At 42.4% G+C, this 20,331-nt stretch overlaps 1 protein-coding gene across 4 annotated transcripts in view; it reads right to left on the minus strand.

The window, feature by feature from the left end:
• Positions 1-20,331, minus strand: part of PHKB (phosphorylase kinase regulatory subunit beta) — a 153,413-nt gene that overhangs the window by 73,274 nt on the left and 59,808 nt on the right. For all 4 annotated transcript variants that reach the window (XM_035117350.2, XM_035117348.2, XM_035117349.2 and 1 more), the window contains 2 exons: positions 12,309-12,372; positions 3,919-4,014 (listed from right to left, as the gene is read on the minus strand). In XM_035117350.2, the coding sequence (XP_034973241.1) occupies positions 3,919-4,014; positions 12,309-12,372 (160 nt within the window). The remainder of the gene's footprint in view (positions 1-3,918; positions 4,015-12,308; positions 12,373-20,331) is intronic.

The raw sequence follows: 20,331 nt of genomic DNA on the forward strand, positions 1-20,331 counted from the left end.
TGTTTACATCTGAGATACTCAACAACAATTTGGTACTGAAACTCTAGAGAGGTCTCAGTAATCAGCACATTTTTTAATACGCTAAAATATATTGAGCAAAGAGCAAACTCCCCAAGGAGGCTTCCTTTGCAAAAAGGGTTTGGAGAAAAACCAATAAATTAGGTAAAATAGTTTTAACATCAGGGCTGCAGAAAATATAAGCTAACTGAATGACAGTTATTCAAAACCCCATGAGAAATAATGGAAAGAAATCTTGAAAGTTTACAACCAGGAGAGACGTTATAGAGAGTACGTTTCATTGTGCTGGTGATCCATATGTATTCGGATGCATGTGAACAAAATATTGAAATGCTGAAATCAACGCTCCCGAGGGAAATACATTTTATTTGCAGCGTTCAGGAGCGAAAGAAAATATAAACAAAATAGCTGTCCGTGCCATTTTCTTTTAATTTTCTAAAATTAAATTCTAATTCTTCCATGAGGCAAATGCAGCACTAGCAGTGAAGATTAATGGGTTGCTTAATTTGTGGAAATGCAACCAGATCCAGGAATGAAGAACAAGGCATCATGTCATGACTGCTAATTTTAAGACAATGAACAAGAGCACACTGTGGTGCTGATGAAAAGTACCTAACACTAAAATAGCATTCTTGATTAAAGGCATCTCATGTCATATTAACTTGGCCTCACAGCAGGGCCTTCCCCATGAGAATAATCTAAAAGCCAGCATGTAAACTACCGACCCCAGAGGCAAGTGACATATATTTCTGTCCTTAAGATTCCCCACACTATAAATTTTTAGAGGTCTAACGCCCAGAGAGGGAAGGAACACGGGCTGTTCCTTCCAGCTACACTATTTAGAGACAATGCAGACAACTTATAAATGTGGATAATATGTTCAGCTCTGGAATTCATCCTGCAAATAGGCTATGAGCTGAAGAACCGAAGTTGATTTGCATGTTTCAGGTGCATGTAATTAATATAAATTTTCATGAACTCAGCAGCTGCCAAACAACATTGAGTATGCATGTTGATTTGGAACTGTTGCCCTCAAATGCAAAAGGCTTAAGTCAGTCCTTGGAAAAAGAAAAGGTCTGCATTTATTTTTAAAAAATTATTTATTTATTTTTTAAAAACCTTATATACATTTGGCCTGCATTTTATTTTATCAACCACATCTATATGCCTTCCCGTTTTCAAACTTATCTGTGGTTAGAAGGGGTAGAAGTTCACTCTTAATAAGAAAAATTGTCAGCTGTGTGACCACTGGCAGAGGAAGAGGAGTGCGGAGGGAGCGCCCCACCCCCAGCAGCACGATCCCGGTAGGGTGCCATCGCGGCTGCCCCCACCCACCCACGCTGGGTGCCCCACGCCCGCAGATGGCGCGCCCTGCCCCAGGACGCGCCCCAGCCCTGCTCCCGCCTGCTCTCCACCCCCCTGGTGCCGGAGTATGCAGCTCCGCCACTGTGTGTGACAACTGGCGAGGGTCGGGAGTTGGTCAGTGATAACTCACAAGATGTCAGTGACATTAACTCTTTCTTCAAAGAAACAAAACAGTTCAGACCTAGTGAGCATAGCAATTCTTCCAGTAGATCTTGACCCAATGAGGAAGTTGTGAGGACTGAGAGCCTTCCCACAGCTCTCCTTCCCAAGCAATCGGAGATTCCAGCACCTTGCCTGTTTCTGCTCCACCATCTTCATGACCTTGCTGGTTCTGGGTGACCAGGGGCAAAGGGAGCTGCCCGTCACAGGAGGGAGAGTTACAGGTAGGTAGCCGTGTTGGTCTGAGTCGAAGCAAAATAAGAAAATTCCTTCAGTAGCACCTTAAAGACCAACTAAGTTTATATTTTGGTATGAGCTTTCGTGTGCATGTATCTGAAGAAGTGTGCATGCACACGAAAGCTCATACCAAAATATAAACTTAGTTGGTCTTTAAGGTGCTACTGAAGGAATTTTCTTATTTTACAGGAGGGAGAGACAGCCTGGATTCCTTATCAGCCTGCTTCATCTCTTGGCCCCCCCTCCTCTCCAGTCTCCACTTCTGCCTCTGATTCTGGACTGCTCTCTGCCTCAGACTCTTCCTGCTCACTAAACCCTGTTACCTCTTCAGTTTCCAATACCTCCTCTTCCCCCTCTGCTCCCTCTTCTCACTCATCATTGTCCCACCACCAATCCCCAAGCTCTGAGCCTTCTTCCCTTGGGGGTTCCCCAGCTGGTGCTCCCACCGCTCCTCTGCATCTAGCCAGTCCATGGCAAAATACAGCTGAGACTCTCAGGATTTTTGCACTCCACACTAGACTCATTCAGTTCTCTTCCTAAAGAACATGGGTTTAATGCAAATGTGCTTATTAGAAGAAAAGTACATTATATGGGATTTGCCACACATTTGTTTCAGTCCAGATAATGAGACTTGTGGTGCAGTGGTGTGTATGTGTGTGTGTGTGTGTGTGTGTGTGTGTGTGTGAGAGAGAGAGAGAGAGAGAGAGAGAGAGAGAGAGACTTGCAAGACTGAATTTGATGCACAGATTCTCATCAGGATGGGCGTACCACCTAGCCACTTTGAATAGGATGTATGTTCTGATATATATCTAAGAGCACATCCTTATCAGTGTTCACATGCAACTAGTCAGTGTTCACATGCAACTAGTCATGACTTAACAGCTGATTTTTATCTTCTGTTTCAGTCAAGGTGATTAAAAAAATAAGGTGGAAGAAGATAAATGGATATTCAGGTTTTCCACTTGGGTGCTAACATATATTGTTAGACATCTTAAAGTTGAAGATGGAGCAGTGCTGCTATGGGCAGACCCATACTGTACCATTTAAAGCACATTCGGTGCACATTGAGAGCACATGGCTTCCCACAAATAATTCATTTGTTAAGGGTGCTGGGAACTGCAGTTCTGTGAAGGGGAAACTGCAAATCCCAGGATTCTTTTGGAGGAAAGTAATGTGTTTAAAATGTGCATTTGATGTGCTTTAAATCAGGCATCCCCAAACTGCGGCCCTACAGATGTTTTGGCCTACAACTCCCATGATCCCTAGCTAACAGGACCAGTGGTCGGGGAAGATGGGAATTGTAGTCCAATACATCTGGAGGGCCGAAGTTTGGGGATGCCTGCTTTAAATTCATGGTGTGGACCTGCCCTATCATTGTATGATGTGCAAGCAAAGCAATGGGGAGTGGTAGATGGGGTGATTTATTCCCCCTGTGACAAGCAGGGTTCCTTTGGTCTGACAAAAAGGGAGTGCAGACGAACGGCAAGTGAAGGATGACAACTGGGCACTAAATAAGAAATGATGCAGCTATGGTAGGAAATGATTGACATATGTTTGCAACAGGAGCGGGAAACCTAATTTGGTTTGATTTGTAATAATTTGGAAAATTAATAAAAATAATTAAAAAGAGAGAGAAAAAGAAGGGAGTGCGGTCTGCGGTCCTGAAAGAAGCCAAGAGGGGTATGGGACCCTGAAAATGTGGCATCCACTTTCAAGCCCTGGGAGTGGGGAAGTAGTGCCCATTCCAAAATGAAAGGATTTTGCTCTTTGCCCTGTTGTGAACGACAAGTATAGCAGCTATCTAGAAAAATCTCCCTTTTGCAATAGTACTTAAAACAGTAAATTGTAATTTCTCCCTAACCAGCAGACCTTTAGTTTATGTGTTTATTTCTTTTATAAACTGTTGGTTTTACCCCTATTTTCATAATTTAATTTCATCTACTCTTTTTAATGTTGCTACTTTTAAATGAATATTTTATACTCTTATGCAAACCACATATATTATTAAGGGGTTTATAAATCTTGCTTAGCAAATACATATAAAAAACAGACTATTAAACTGGCAGTATAGCTAATAGCTATACCCAGATGCATTTGCTCCATGTTTTGTTAAACTCTGTTTCATCAAAAATTACTTACATGGGACCTTGATTCTCGGGGAAGTAATGAGCAAAGAGTTTGTCTGTTCCGGTTGTGGGCATCAAGGTCTACAAATATGACAGACCACGAGCAACCCTGTAAATGGAATAGAAAATTAACACAACATAGGATATAGACAGCCCAAGCCTGGCATAGCAAAGACGAGAAAAGTGAATGGGTTCTTCAAATATTATGATTGCTATCAGCAATCATATACTAGTAACTTCAAATAGACAATGACATTTCCAAGACAAATGTACATAATACTATTTCACTAATATTAAAGGGATTAAATAGACATTTTAAAACCAGTTAGCAGATAGGAGACTTGAGATTACAGAAACTTAACTCTTCTGATTTATTTACCACTATTATTGAATTACACCTCTAGCAAACAGATGAAAGCTTTAATTATACAGTACAGTCAATAACTTGATGACTAAAAATAATCTGATCAAAGAATATAGATCTGGAAGCACGATAGTGGTTTGGATGTATTTAGAAAATCCTACTACCGACAAGGAGCTTAAGAATTTGTAGGGATATTTTATTTATGTATTTATTGCATTTGTATCCCTTTTTTTCTCTCCAGGGAGCTCAAAGTGCCATACATGGTTCTCCCTTTCCTTATCTCCACAACAAACCTGTGAGTTAGGTTAGACTGAGAGACTGGCCCAAGGTCTCGCCCAGTGAGCTTCATGGCCGAGTGGGGATTTGAACCCTGGTCTCCCAGGTCCTAGTCGAACACGCTAACCACTACATCACACTGATGATGGTACATCAATATGAAAAAGCTGTGGGACCACACCTGTTGGGTCAAGAAGCCCCTTCCGGGCCAAAAGTACAAGCCCACCTTGCTGCTGTGTCCTGGCCACTGTACTGAGAGTGCCAGTGCACTGCCATGGCTTGTAGCTACGGCAATACAGCAGTCCTTGTGCACATGCTCAGTGCTTTACACTTATTTGACAGTGCAGCAGATGACATGATCCACACAAATTAGTAGCAGAAGCTAAAATTGTGTTGTAGTACCACTAATGTGTTACAAACAGTTTTAGCAAGATAGCTGCTTCAGCCTATGAAATACAGTATGTCAAAGTCAGAAATTTAATTCTTCGTGAAAAGAAACAAATGAGCTAGAGTGTCTTACAGATGCTCCCATGCTTACTGTGACATCCGCTAGATCTTGGAAAGAAAACATCGACGTAGTGAAATGACCCTGCCCTGATCCCACCAAAGAAATATGCCAGGGACCCTATTCAATTGCAAGTGAACAACCAGATGTGTAGAACAGGCGTTTCCAACCTCCTCCCTCCACATAATGCAGCTTTTGCCAACCATGTGCCTTCCAGATGTTTTGGACTACAACACAACTGTGCTGCCTGGACATTGGCAAAAGCAGCTCTGTGGCTTTCTGTCTTGTTCCAAAAACTGCTCCCAAGGTCGAGGGAACTGTCTGATTTGAACACATTATGAAGCATAAGTGTGGCCCTGTGTCAGGTTTGAGGGGGCTCTGGGCAAAATGGCCTCTGGTGGGCTCTCTCTGACTTGCAGGTTTAGCTGGGGAAGGGGAGGCAGCAGAGATGAGAAGCAGGGTTCTGATCAGTGCCAGGTGGTTTGACTTCAGCACTGGGAGCCACCATTTTATTCTGCTACAATGCCCTACGAGTTGTTTTGTTGGGGCACTATGGAACATTAAAATTGCGGTTTCCACACCTAGCCATCCCGTACAGGGAAACCAGGGCAGGTATCAGGGCAGTGCTGTGCCCTGTTGAGACAGTGGAACCCTCCCTGAAAGCTGCTAAAATTTAGCATGTAAAATATTCTTGAAAGTTACAAAAAATGTTGAAGGCCACTTAAATTTTATTTTTCAGGAAAAAGCTCGTTTAAGGTTTATTCCATTTTGTTAATAGAACCGAATTTTACAGGATATACCAGTAATTTCTTTTGTTTCCTGCCAATCCTAATTTTAGAACTTTTGATCATTTCTAAATGTTGAGACAGTATTTGTTCATACAAACAGTTAAGCAACAGCTAGTTTTCTATCAGTCAGAGATCTCACAGAAAAAACAACTGGTTCTGAGTTACTGAATCGTGTACGGTATAATTTCTATCTCGTGCATTATTTTTAAAAAAAAACAAACAAACATATTGCAGTATTTCAAAGGCAATTAAAAGATTTGCAATTATGCCATCTTGCTCCTTAACACACATTCAAATAGTTCTCAAATATGTCTACATTCATTTACCTGGTTTCAAGTGTGTGATCAGTGTAGGGGAGGAATTGGGGGGGGGGGCGATGCTACAAAATCTAACTGTACTGTTTACAGCAACTGCTTCATGATCAGAAAATGTTGTACCACAGAACAGGCAAAGTCCCAGCAGACTGGAGGAGGGCAAATGTTGTCCCTATTTTCAAAAAGGGGAAAAGAGAGGACCCAAACAATCACCGCCCAGTCAGCCTGACATCAATACCAGGAAAGATTCTAGAGCAGATCATTAATCAAATGGTCTGTGAGCACCTAGAAAGGAACGCTGTGATCACTAAAAGTCAGCATGGGTTTCTGAAAAATAAGTCATGTCAGACTAATCTGATCTCATTTTTTGACAGAATTACAAGCCTGGTAGATGAAGGGAATGCTGTGGATATACCCTATCTTGATTTCAGCAAGGCCTTTGACAAGGTGCCCCATGATATTCTTGTAAAGAAGCTGGTAAAATGTGGGCTAGACAATGCTACCATTCAGTGGATTTGTAACTGGCTGACTGACCGAACCCAAAGGGTGCTCATCAATGGCTCCTCTTCATCCTAGAGAGTAGTGACTAGTGGGGTGCAGCAGGGTTCTGTCTTGGGCCCAGTCTTATTCAACATCTTTATCAATGACTTGGATGATGGGCTTGAGGGCATCCTGAGCAAGTTTGCAGATGACACCAAATTGGGAGGGGTGGCTAATACCCCAGAGGACAGAATCACACTTCAAAATGACCTTAATAGATTAGACAACTGGGCCAAAGCAAACAAGATGAATTTTAACAAGGAGAAATGTAAAGTACTACACTTGGGCAAAAAAAATATGAAAGGCACAAATACAGGATGGGAGACACCTGGCTTGAGAGCAGTACATGTGAAAAGGATCTAGGAGTCTTGGTAGACCACAAACTTGACATGAGTCAACAGTGTGATGCAGCGGCTAAAAAAGCCAATGCAATTCTGGGCTGCATCAATAGGAGTATAGTGTCTAGATCAAGGGAAGTAATAGTACCACTGTATTCTGCTCTGGTCAGACCTCACCTGGAGTACTGTGTCCAGTTCTGGGCACCACAGTTCAAGAAGGATACTGACAAGCTGCAACGTGTCCAGAGGAGGGCAACCAAAATGGTCAAAGGCCTAGAAACAATGCCTTATGAGGAACGGCTTAGGGAGCGGGGTATGTTTAGCCTGGAGAAGAGAAGGTTAAGGGGTGATATGATAGCCATGCTCAAATATATAAAAGGATTTCATATAGAGGAGGATGAAAGGTTGTTTTCTGCTGCTTCAGAGAAGCGGACACGGAGCAATGGATTCAAACTACAAGAAAGAAGATTCCACCTAAACATTAGGAAGAACTTCCTGACAGTAAGAGCTGTTCGACAGTGGAATTTGCTGCCAAGAAGTGTGGTGGAGTCTCCTTTGGAGGTCTTTAAGCAGAGGCTTGACAGCCATATGTCAAGAATGCTTTGATGGTGTTTCCTGCTTGGCAGGGAGTTGGACTGGATGGCCCTTGTGGTCTCTATGATTCTAAGATTCTATGATTCTAATGCACCTGTTACTTATTTCTACTGAAACACATTGGAAATCCTGAAAGTTTGATGAAATGTTTTAGGCATATCATCAAGAAACATGAGCCCAAAGCTTGCTTGAACACATGGAACTAGATGCATGGATCAACAAGGGAAAGTCAACAAAAATTACTATTCTGTTGTGAGGTGCAATGAGACATGACCCAAGAGAGTTGCTCCAGAAAGGGATGAGAGGAAGTAAGACTATTGTCATTTTCACTTTATATTACTAGAGAACCACTTCAATCTTGACAGAGAAAAACATTCAGAATTCATCAAGAGCAAACTGAGGACACTGAGCTTTACGGCCATACCATCACACAGGGAGCATGATTAAGTCTTCCCTTGTAAAGGGAAGATAACCTTTTCAATGTGTTTTTAATTGTATGCTTTTATGTATAGTTGTTGTGAACTGCTTTGATATTTTATAATAAATAAATGCCCTCTTCTAGGATACTGTAAGTTATAAGGCAATCCACACCCTCCTCCCACCCACTCAGTTTTCCATCTTTTGGCTCCTATATTGCTCAGTCCTCAAAAGATTGTTTGGGGGAGATTTTAGAGTTGGGTGTGTGTTGTACTGTAAACCCGAGACTTCCCCCGAGCATAAGGATTCCTCTTTTTCAGCAACACCATTTGAGATCCATTTCTATCAGTACTCCCCACTTGTGCTTACTATTACAGGGAGGGATGAGTGCAGGCTAAGCCTAGTGGGAAGTACGCTAGCATAAAATGACAAAACTGAACATGCAACCAAATTGTCTTCAGTTGGGTGGGGTTCTTTCTGCAGCTTGAAGGATGCTGAGATAAGACATTCCTCAGTGACCTCCAGCTGGGTGCCTCAACACCACAAATCTCCACCAGGACAGTTGTGGGGACAACCATGAGAAATTAAAGAAGTAGTCCCGGGCTAGTGGTCCAAGAGGAAATTCCAGTAGCATCAAGGATTAATGGCAGAAGTGGCATGGAGAAATCATATTCAGTATAAAATATAGCAATGTTAAGCCTTGGGAACAAAGGCCATATTTTGTATAGGAGCAGCAGGGAAGAACTGGATCATAACAGCATACCACTTACTGATGCCGAGAGTGAAAAGCAGCTAACCACCACAGATTTTGTTGGCAGGAGGCCCAGAGAGGCCCCCAGAAAGCCCAACCAGTGAGGACAGCAGTGGCCATGACTTTCAGGGGCTACATTTTTTACCCAAAGGCCTTCATGCAAAGTGGGTCACCTCCAAAGAGTTAACACCAGGGAGGCAGGGTTCTGGCCTCTGTGAATGCTGATCCATGAATTATATGAGGAGCTGGTAGGAAGAATGTGCCTAGAAGTGCTGACCTGGTAAACTGCTTGGGCTGGAAAGGTTGCAGCTGTCTACAGTGAAGACTACAATTCAGCTGGCAGAAGAAGATAAATTATATTAACTGAGTGGTGGGGAGGGTGGATTGGACTCAGCTATTAATTTCTTGAGTAGATTTTTTAAATAGTTGACTGGCTAAACAGTAATTTAATGATTACCTTGATATATAGTGCAATTAATATTTGTCATTACTGACTATAGCGCAACTGATTCAAGAGGAGTCAATGTGGTGCCATCCAGATGTTTTTGGATTACAACTCGCACCATACCGTGCTGGTTGGGACTGTCAGGAGCTGGAGTCCAACATCTGGGAGGGCTCCATGTTTGGTTCTTGTGCTGTATTATACAGGTGATGGGGGTGAAAGGAATGAACTAGAGAAGGGAGAAAGAGGTGCTGTGGTGATGGAAAATGGAAGTGTTGACCAGGGAAAAGATGGTTAGATATTTTAGTTCTATCCACCTTCCAGCGTTACAAATATTTTAGGCTTATCTTAGTCCTCACAGGGCTGTAGAAAGAAATGCTAAGATGATGCTAAGAAATGACAGGTCAGTCAATGGAAAGGTCTTGTTATCATTCACCTTATCCTAGAACAGGTATCCCCAAACTGCGGCCCTCCAGATGTTTTGGCCTACAACTCCCATGATCCGTAGCTAAAAGGACCAGTGGTCAGGGATGATGGGAATTGTAGTCCAAAACATCTGGAGGGCCGAGGTTTGGGGGTGCCTGTCCTAGAAGGACATGCCAACTTGGCCTGTATAAATGAGATGTTGTTGGATGAAGGAAGAAGGTGTAAATCTCCCCAGGTATCAAGGTAAGTGTCAGTCATGTTTTTAGAGGTGAGGAAATGGAGTAGCTGTGATCATTAAGGATTTCATTTCCCTGGTCAGGTACTTTATCCTGCAGTTGACCAGTATCTATACCTGACATTAGAAACTCAAGACAGGAGTGGGATTCAGCTGGTCCACTATGCACCCCATTGCCTAACACAGTCTTCCTCCCTGAGTTGACAGAGGTAGTCTCAGGGGTGGTGTTGAGGACCCCCTCCCCAAAGACTTTCAGTCTCCAGGGACTTCAATATATATGCTGAAGCTGACTTGCCTGGAGTGAATCAGGAGTTCATGGCCTCCATGACCATCATGGGCCTGTCTCATGTATCTAGCCCAATACACACAGCAGGACACACCTTGGATCTGGTCTTCTGTACTGAGACAGGGGATAAACGCAACGTATGGCAATAAGGCCTAAGTCATGGATTTCACAGATCCATTTTGTAAAACAAATCAGCTCTATATTCATGGAAAGCATTCAGAGAGCAAGAAGGATGAGCTCTGTTATTTCAAGGCCAAACAGAGGTTACTTGCAAACGCTCAAGCTTCCAAATCCCCCAGATTAAGACATTGTTAAATTAAAAATGAAAGGTTCTTTTTTCCTGGTAGCTGTTTACACTTTGCCCTGTGCTCACCATAAGGATCCAGTTAAAACTAAGCTGAATCCCTTTAAGAAGCCTTAAGCTTCTCAGATAAGTGTGTCTGCTACTCTGCATTCCAGTGGTTTCTTTGACAGTGGTGTCCTCAGATTAAACAAAGGCGACAACATTTCCACAAAAAGAAACTGCTACCATTTGGTGTGTGTGTGTGTGTGTGTATTGCCATGGTGTAAGGTGTAGAAAAAATTGGACAGAGTGACTGTCTCTGTCTCACTGCCTCTTATCCAGTCGCCAGGAAATTTGGGGCAGATGAAAGGAAGTAGTTTTTCACACAACATATATTAAATTAATTGAATCTACTGCCACAAATGTAGTGGGGGTCAAGTAGCTTGCTTTTAAAGGAAGACTGGTAAAATTTGATGGAGGACAAGTCTGTCAATGTTTAAACGGAACTGCTATGTCAGAGGCTGAATGCTGCCGAATACCAGTTACTGAGGAGCAACAATGTGAAGAAGAAGAAGAAGAAGAAGAAGAAGAAGAAGAAGAAGAAGAAGAAGAAGAAGAAGAAGAAGAAGAAGAAGAAGAAGAGGAGGAGGAGGAGGAGGAGGAGGAGGAGGAGGAGGAGGAGGAGGAGGAGGAGGAGGAGGAGAGTTTGGGTTTGATATCCCGCTTTATCATTACCCAAAGGAGTCTCAAAGCGGCTCACAATATCCTTTCCCTTCCTCCCCCACAACAGACACCCTGTGAGGTAGGTGGGGCTGAGAGACTTCAAATAAGTGTGACTAGCCCAAGGTCACCCAACAGCTGCATGTGGAGGAGCGGGGAAGCAAACCCAGTTCACCAGATTACGAGTCTACCACTCCTAACCACTACAACACACTGGCTGTTTTCCTCAGGCCCTGCTTGTGGGCTTTTTGGAGGCATCTGGTTGGCCATCTTGGGAAACAAGATACTAGACTAGATGAACCTTTGGCCTTGTGCAGCAGGAAGCTTCCTTTCTTAGCCAACTTGCATCTAAAAGGAACTGTCCAGGGAAAGCAGGGACTCCGGTGTGGCAATAGAACTCACTGGGCCCATCCTGGATGATTACCCTCCCTCTCCTCCTGAAAACTGGTCTCTTGTAAAACAATTCCAGACTAGGGACATACAGATCACACACAAGGCATTAGACCTTTTCCCTTTCTGCTTTTGCCTTTTCTTTTGATTTTTAATGGCCGTATAATACGTAGAGAGTGAGACAGAGCTAGGACCAGATTCTGTGATAATCAAGAGAAGGCTATGCATATCAAAGCAGATTTAGAGCAATTGATGAAAAGCATGGCTATTCGATGGATTCCCAAATTACCTGATAGGGGGTGAGGGAGGAGACCTTTAAGAAGGTCAGTAAAAGAAAGTGATGGTGTGCTGTATCAGAGGCTGAAAACAGAAAAATGGAAAGAGTATTTGTATAAGCAGCCGGAGCTGTTTAATGTCTTGATCAAAAGACTAGAACAGCAAAAAATTTATACTTTTCATTTTCACAAGCGTTAAATAAATGACTGAAAGGAAAAGTAACTTCTGTTAACTGAGGAATGAGCTGGTCCTGTTAGCCTTTGAATCCTGTATCTAAAGTAGAAAGAAATAATTTGTTAGCCTACTTCTTTAAAAAAGAATAATAGAAAATTGGAGAGTGAACAGGCTTTACCATATGGATATTAGGTGTCCTTTGATCTGCAATGAAAGCAATTTACTGAAGAACAAGCCGTTAATTAAAAATGGAAAATGAACAAATACTTAAATATTTTTACTACCTGATTGCCAAAGAGGTTGAATCCATTAATTGCTTCTAGGGCTGCTTTTGCTAACCCAACAGAACTGAAAAAGAGAGGAGAAGAAGAAATAAAAGTTTGTTACGCTCACAGCTCTGGAAATAAAATCCAACTCCCTCAAGGCTACCTTGCTCATCAGATCTGTTCTTGCTGAGGAATTGAAAAAAAAAACACAAAACGAGGGTAAAATGATGATATAGTAGGCTTATTTTTATTACTTTTCAGCAGTTTATCTTTAAAGGTCACTGGCCATCTGTTATATATATGGAGTCACCTTGTGCTTGGACATCTGGGGCTATGGGTTTGAAGGTCTTGCTGAGAGGGCACCAGTGACAGGAAAAAACATCAGTGCTCTATGTGCTCATCTTTCAAGAGCCTGATGATAAAGCACTGGAAGCTTTTGCACATGTGAACTTATTTATTCCACTTTATCCCACCTTTCCCTCAAAGAGTCCAAGATTGTGTACATGGTTCCCCCCCCTCCATTTTATCTTCACAACAGCCCTGTGAGGTAGGCTAGGCTGAGAGAAGATGGCTGGTCCAAGGACACCCAGCACCATCGCTAGACATGGAACTTTGCAGAATAGCACCACATGCATGAAACCTAAATTTTGCAAGGCTGGGCAGCAGGGAGAGGCAATAACAGGAGGGATGGCAATTGTGAGGGTAAGCTTCATTTCAGCTGGGGTGAGGACTAAAGAGCTGAAGAGCAAATATTTCTAAAAAAGCAGAAAAGATGGGAGGTTGTTGTTGATGTTAGCACTTATTAGTTGCTTGTTACCCTAAGAAGGTCTCCAAATGACTAAGATCAAAGGCCTGGGCAAAAAGAATAAGTGCTTCTACCACTATCAGGGCAGCCCACATGGTAACACACTGTGTTGGCTTTAAGACTGTACACCTGGAAATGAACAGACAGGCAGGGATGAGGGACCTTTGGCCCTTCAGGAGTAGCTGGACTCCAACGTCTCTCAGCGCCCCCTGGCATGGCCAACAATTGGGGATTATGGGAGCTGGGAGTCCAACCTCTGGAGGGTCAAAAGTTCCCTACCCCTGTTCTATACCAAGGCGATATATGACTATTGGACCTCCTCCAACATCATACTGAGGTCACATTCTTTGCTGAGGAAGACATATTCTGACAGTTGAAACATTTCTGGTCTAGTTAATTGGGCATTACCCTGTCCCTTTTAAAATAAACACCTCATTAATATCTACAGAGAATATCTATTTTATGAACCCAAACAGCACCAGCTGTTTCCGTGAAATTAAATCATTAAGAATAGGTGGTAGATGGACTGATGATTCGTTTGTGTGTACCCTGAGGTTATCTGGTGATTATTCAGTGGCGATTGCAAATGTTCACAATTGGGGTTGTTGTTGTTGTTGTTTGTTTAAAGGTGGGTCAGAGATCAGGAGACCACAATAGATAGGAGAAGGGGGCTGCAGCTCAGCTGTAAAACACAAGCTTTGCACACAGAAGGTCCCACGTTCAATTTGCCATTATCACCACATAAAAAGAATCTTAAGATTGTGCAGCTAATCCTGAGTAAACTGCTGGCCGTCAGAACGGCAATACTGAACAAGATGGAGAGGTGGAGGGAGCACACATGTTCAAGTTCATACAGGCCAGCGCACGTACTGGTGTGTTCTGGGTGTAAAGCCCTTCATTAGGGCAACTATCATTTATGAGGGATAATAGTGTGGGAAAAGTAAAGTAACTTAATGTAAAAATGGCACTGACAACAGACCCTAAGATCAAAGTAGAAAGGAATGATGGATTTAACCTTGGCCTTCACATTCAGTAGCATGCAGGCGTTTAGAAAATTAAAGCCCAGTCTGTAATACTGTACACATACGAAATACGAGCTGGAAAAACTAATCAGATTCAAATTAAAAGCGACCTTAGCCTGATGATTTTACTGCAACCTCACAGAAGCAAGAATGGAAATGGGAACAAGCGTCTTGCTGCGTGTAGCATATTTATCATACAAATATAGCTTCTGTCGGAACATTTTCATTAACAGCTTACCATGAAACATTGATTTTAGACTGTTCCTTTATTTCTAACCGTCACACCAATAGGTTTCAAAGCCTTTCAGAAGCAGTGCCAGGAAAAGAAGAGAGAAAAAAGGCTTGTGGGGTTTAATTCTAATTGGTTCAACAAGGAAAAGCTGATTAGGTTGGCTACAAAACTCCGCTCTAAGCAGCTGCCATCAAAGGTTGGTGAAACTCCACAATTTTCTATCTTCTGCTGATTAGAAGTTATTGTTATCCAGATAATGGGATGACACATTAACAGAAGCTGGACTGGCGAGCATGCTGTTTCACTAACAGCAAGCTTCTAAAAACAGTGAAAGCCAACCTCTAGGGCTAATGAGCCACAAGCAAATTCAAAATATTAGAGAGTGCCATGATGGGGCCTGAGCTACACAATGAGGTGATGCAGTGGACCAAACTTTTGACACTGTGGGTGGGATTACTTTTTTAATGCCCCCTGCATTGTAAATAAATGGGTTCCTGCAAATGGAAACGTGAGGGACAGGGGATACCGGGAGGTCCCTCCCATCTTGAGCTCCAGCCCATCCCCGAGCGCTGGGGAAAGCAGGGAGAGTTCCGCCTCAAGTGGAGAAGCAGGAAGTGGTGTCCGAGGCTCAGGCAAGGTAGCGGAGCCACTGCCCAAGGTGGGACAGGAAGGGGGCAGCATGGGGGGAAGGCCGATCCCGCCCACCCCGGAATTGCGCAAGAAACGTCGTGGGAAGAGGTTGGGTCTCCCCAAGCTTCTTTGCTGGAGAAAAACGCGCCAACCTCCATTCGGAGGTACTGAGGAAGACTGACAACATGTAACACTATCTGTAAATAACATTGCCTTGAGCACTGTAAATACACAGCACCAATAAAAGGATAAAATGCAGAGCTGTGTAGAGTCGTTACTCTGAAGTAGCCCACCCAGGCCACTGTGACAGGAAAGGTTCCACATCTGGGTAAAAGTATGTAAGCCCTCTCCTTAATGTACTTGATTTATACTTGCAGGGTGGGGTTTTTTGGGGGGCGGGGGGTGTCAGGCCTGTAGGACTGAGCCATTCCTTTCTTTCAAGTTCCTTTTTATCTGTTGCACTTGAACTTGATTTCATTTATTTTGGGAATGTTTTTCTTTAATGGTTTTTAATGTGATGTGAGCCGCCCTGAGCGCTGTTTTACAAGGAGCAGGTAGGAGATAAATACTTTAAATTAATAATAAAATAAATACATAAAAATCAGGTAGCTTCTCTTTCAGCTCTAGGGCCTAGGACCCTTGTACTTACGGGACCGCCTCTCCTGGTATGTCCCGCAGAGGACCCTAAGGTCCACGAATAATAACAGCTTAAGGGTCCCGGGCCCTAAAGAAGCCAGATTGTCCTCCACCAGGCCCAGGGCCTTTTCAGTGATGGCACCAACCTGGTGGAATGCTCTGTCCCATAAAACTAGGGCTCTGCAGGACTTCATCTCCTTCCGCAGGGCCTGTAAGACAGAGTTATTCCACCTGACCTTCAATTTAGCCTGATCCTCCATTCCTTTTTCTCTTCCCTTTTTCTATGAAGAAACCCTTCTGGGTCCCCCGCATTTAAATTCTTCCCTGTTCTCCTTGCTGGCCTTAGCAGGACTAACTTGGCCAGTTAGCCCTGGCGATGCTATGTTGTACTTCATGCTGTTTTTAGCTGTTTTTTAAGTCGTTTTTAATCAGTGTTTTATATTTGTTGTTAGCCGCCCTGAGCTCAGTTTCTAAACTGGAAAGGGCGGGGTATAAATAAAAAAATAAAAATTATTATTATTATTATTAGTAGTAGTAGTAGTAGTATTATAGCTCAATTCCAATTTATTTATTTTAAAAGTTTATTCAAAGAGCAGCAGATCTAAAATGGATGAGCACACAAACTTCACACAAAAAATCTTCTCCAGGAACTACAAGTACAGCAGTTCAGTAAAAGTGCAATAATACCAAGCCATGATAAACTCATCACTTGGATAATCACTTGCATTAGTTATTAATGGAGACCTCCCTGTTTAAACCCGCACAAATGAGTAGCTTTTTCAGGAACAAGATTAGCCAACTGGTACCCTTGGCCTGTAAAACGAGATAAGCGCCCCAACCCCAGAGTCATCCGCGACTGGACCAGGGGTCCCTTTACCGTTCCCCTAGTTTAAGACATTAACTGTGGCAGAAATATAAAGAAAAGGGAACAGACAATACACTGCAATGAGGAACAACAACATTAGCTGCTGCTTTTTGTCTACGCATAGGGCGTAGACACCAATAAAATGGATATAAGAGCTTGTTAGAGGTGCCAATATACCCCGCTAACAGGAGCTGGCAAGTCTGAAGAATGCCAAAGAGCTATTTCCAAGAACAAACTCTGTGATTAAGTATTATGGCTGCTGTAAAATTTTGGGCACTTGATTGATGCCTTCATGATTGCTGGAGAACAAGATATGAAAGACAAGGCACTCCACTACTAAATTACAGTCCATTGTCTTCTGGGCATCTTTAATTGCAGGCTCCAAGAATTAATATAAGAAACATGCAATCAGAGCTAAAGACTTCAGGAAAGGTGCAGGTTTCAAAGGAAATGGGAAGATTGTCCTTTAACTGCATGAGCCAAAACTCCCCCAAATTTTGAAAGGGATTGGAGATATGTATTTATTTATTTACTACATTTCTATCCCATTTTTCTCCCAAGTTGGGATTCAAGATGACTTCCAACATCTTTAAAACATCATAATAAAATACAAGGTAATAAAAACAAACTTGTTAAAATCCAATAGAACACATTTAGAACCAGCATTAAAATATTGATGGCAGTGACAGTGGCTCAGTAATCCACATTGTCCGCACCTAGTTTTCAAAACTCTATCCGACGTTGCCTTGTTGACGCTAAAAGCCCCTTGGAAACTAGTTAAGATTTTCCAAAATTTCAGCTACAGACACCGCAAGAATAGAAGCTGCTGTCCTCAAATTGCCTCCCATCCTGGCTGTTCACCCAGCTCACAAGTTCTTTGCATGCTTGCAGCTGCCTGCTGAATTCTTCACTCATTCAGGACATGCTGGTTTCCAGCCACTACTAATTAGGTGATTAAAAGCAACAAATCCAGACTAGATATATGGGATTAAAAAAAGAAAGAAAAAGCTTTTAGACAGAAAACAAAGAAACTAGGTTACAAGCAACATAAAGAAACCCAGCTACTAAGACTCGGATTCAATTACTGAGAACCTCAGAAACCTGCTATGTGTCCTGAGTATAATTTTCCCATGCTCACAAATGATGAATCTGTGTGAAACGTTGGGAACAGTGCTAAACAGCATTAAAGAAAATAAAAGAAACCATACGTAGGTGTTTGGGACTGAAAGCTACATTAAAAAGGCAGCCAAGCAGACAAACAAAATAACCCTAATAGGGACAGGCATTATGACAGCAGTATATTAGCTGTAGAACAAAGGAGAACAAGTTGAAGATTCCGGTGCCTTTCTAAAGCTCGGGAGTACAAAGATGCTGCATTTCAGAAACACCACTATTATCAGTAACACAGATGGGAGATGTCAACAGTGTTTTTGCAGAGGTATTCAGCAGATGCTTGGGAACAGCTTGATCAAAATGGTTACAGGACAAATGAATACTTCAGGAGCTCGAACACATGGGACTGAATCGTACCATTCTAGCGAGATGTTGCAAAGCTTGCTGTTCAAAAATCAGCGGATGATTGCAGAACAGCAAATCTTCCTCGAAGAAAATTCAGCAGTAAAAGCTGTGCTGTCTGAAAGAAATGCTATGAACCTATTTTTCACAAGGAGTCCAATGTACAAGGTTTTGATTTTGTGTGGGTTTGAGACTGAACCCCCCCCCCCCCGGAATTTCAAAGTGCAGTGCATTTTTGAAAGTACTGTATAGATGTGGCTGGTAATTATCACACTGCATTAGGGTGCAGCTCTCTTTGAATGAGCAGTCTTACTAGGCAGGGCCAATAGAAATTTGGAAAACATGGCATTCCTCTTTCATGAATTTGTGTTGGGCACAGATTTGGGGACCTGATCTAGAATCCCCAGGGATGGCTTTCCCTGGTCCAGCTTTTCAGGGCTGTTTTATTCTCTCACTAGCATTTAAGGTTACACCACCCCAGGGTTGCATTGGCTGGTCCATGAATTATCACTTGGACTCCAACTACAGAATTCAGGCTGCACAGGTGTTAGTAATCTGATTTATTAAGAGGCTTCCAAACAGCTCCCTGCCAAGACACTTAATGCAAGTGTGCAGAGCTGGGTTACCCTTAAAGGGACAGTGAACAGTTAATTTGTTGTGCCTAAATACAAAACAGTCCTGTTATCAATGTGTCAGTAGGAAGAACTGTCTAAATGACTTCTAAGGTTTGCCTGACCTTACCCTCAGGTTGTTCTCTGCACGTATTCCCATGTACTCCCTGAAATGTTATCCATTTCTGACCCTTGACTCAGTTATTGGCATGACTCTTCTAATTACTGACACGGGCATATGGCTCCTGCTACTAACCCTTCCATACAGCAAACTGAATCGGTTTCTCATAACACTCTGATCTGTCACAATCTGTCTCACGGCTATCAGGTGCACACCTGATGAAGAGCAGAATTCTCTTTTCCCATACTAACTTATTGGGCAGGGAGAGAGAAAAGTCTCCTTTGGTCAGTTCCTTCCTCATTTTTTCTTTGCCATGGCTAAATTTGTTAAACCTGAAAACAAAGATAGATTTTGCAGGTTTAAAAGATAGCTGATAGAGCTGTACCACAGCTCAAGATTACAGGAAAAAACACAGTCTGAATGGTTCCTACAACTTTCAAGGATCTGTCTGGGGCAACACCCCGAAGCACCTTAAATCTCTTTTGAATGTAATGGTTTGGGCCGCAGGGTCATTATCTATCTAACTCAAAATACCAATTGGTTGTAGAAAAAACCCTCAAAACTATCATGCTCACATGATCCTGTGGCTTCCAGTTTGGGTTTAAGTGTAAACAAGGGTTCACATGCAATGGCAAATTATGACTACCACAAACCAGAAATAAGGGAAGAGAAGAGCATGCAGGCCTGAGAAACGGTCCCAAAAGGCATTACATGGTTTTGCTGTGATGTCTGAACTGGGCATAATCGTTTAGCTGCTTGAGGCGGCACCTTTTCTGTGGTCAAAATACCTAGGTAGTGTTACATGCCCCCCCCCCCGAACATCTTGTACTGTACTTTGCTTGTATTGGGTAAGAGTACAGTCTCTCCAGCACAGAAACAGCCCTAAGTTTATGACCTTGACACATTCTCTGAATACAACCACTCAGATCAAGGACTAAAGTCTGACACTTAAAAAAAAAAGTAGTTTAAGGTCTATTGAAATAGCTGGGCTTCTTGAGTTAAGTTACCAATATATATTTTAATGTGTACTAAAGCAACAAAAGGAAACATCTAAAATTATTACAAGTATCTCATTTTTATTGCAAGGAGAACTTACAAATACATAAAATTGCAGACACAAGCGCCCACCTGACTCCCTTAATGTTACTGCATGCTGAAATAAACGCACTGAGCCAATACAGCAAATTTTATATATAACCATTGTCATTGTGACTTCTCTTTTAGTCTACAGTATTTGTAAGCTATTTTCCCAGGAAAATTATTACAGTTGTCATCTAAAAGGCCACAGTTCTACTGACTTCACTGGTAATGGAGCACAAACAGAGGTAACATATAATTTCAGAATTTTATTTCAAGAGGGTATGGGTAATAAAAAGAGCACAACTACAAAGAATATTGGCACTCTTAAGACAGAAGCAGTCAGACCACAGAAGCTTTAACATTATCCTGGAGTCTGTAATGATCTGGCTACATGAACCATAAGGTGTATTTGTCTGAACACTCCCAGAATAATATTAGACCTAGTATGGTCCGATATTCAGAGTTATATTTAAAACAAGGGGAGCCTGCCACTTGGTCCTTAAGATGATCACTGCTTAGGAAGT

Source organism: Zootoca vivipara, chromosome 6 (genome assembly GCF_963506605.1).
Source record: "Zootoca vivipara chromosome 6, rZooViv1.1, whole genome shotgun sequence".
Taxonomy (NCBI): Eukaryota; Metazoa; Chordata; class Lepidosauria; order Squamata; family Lacertidae; genus Zootoca; species Zootoca vivipara.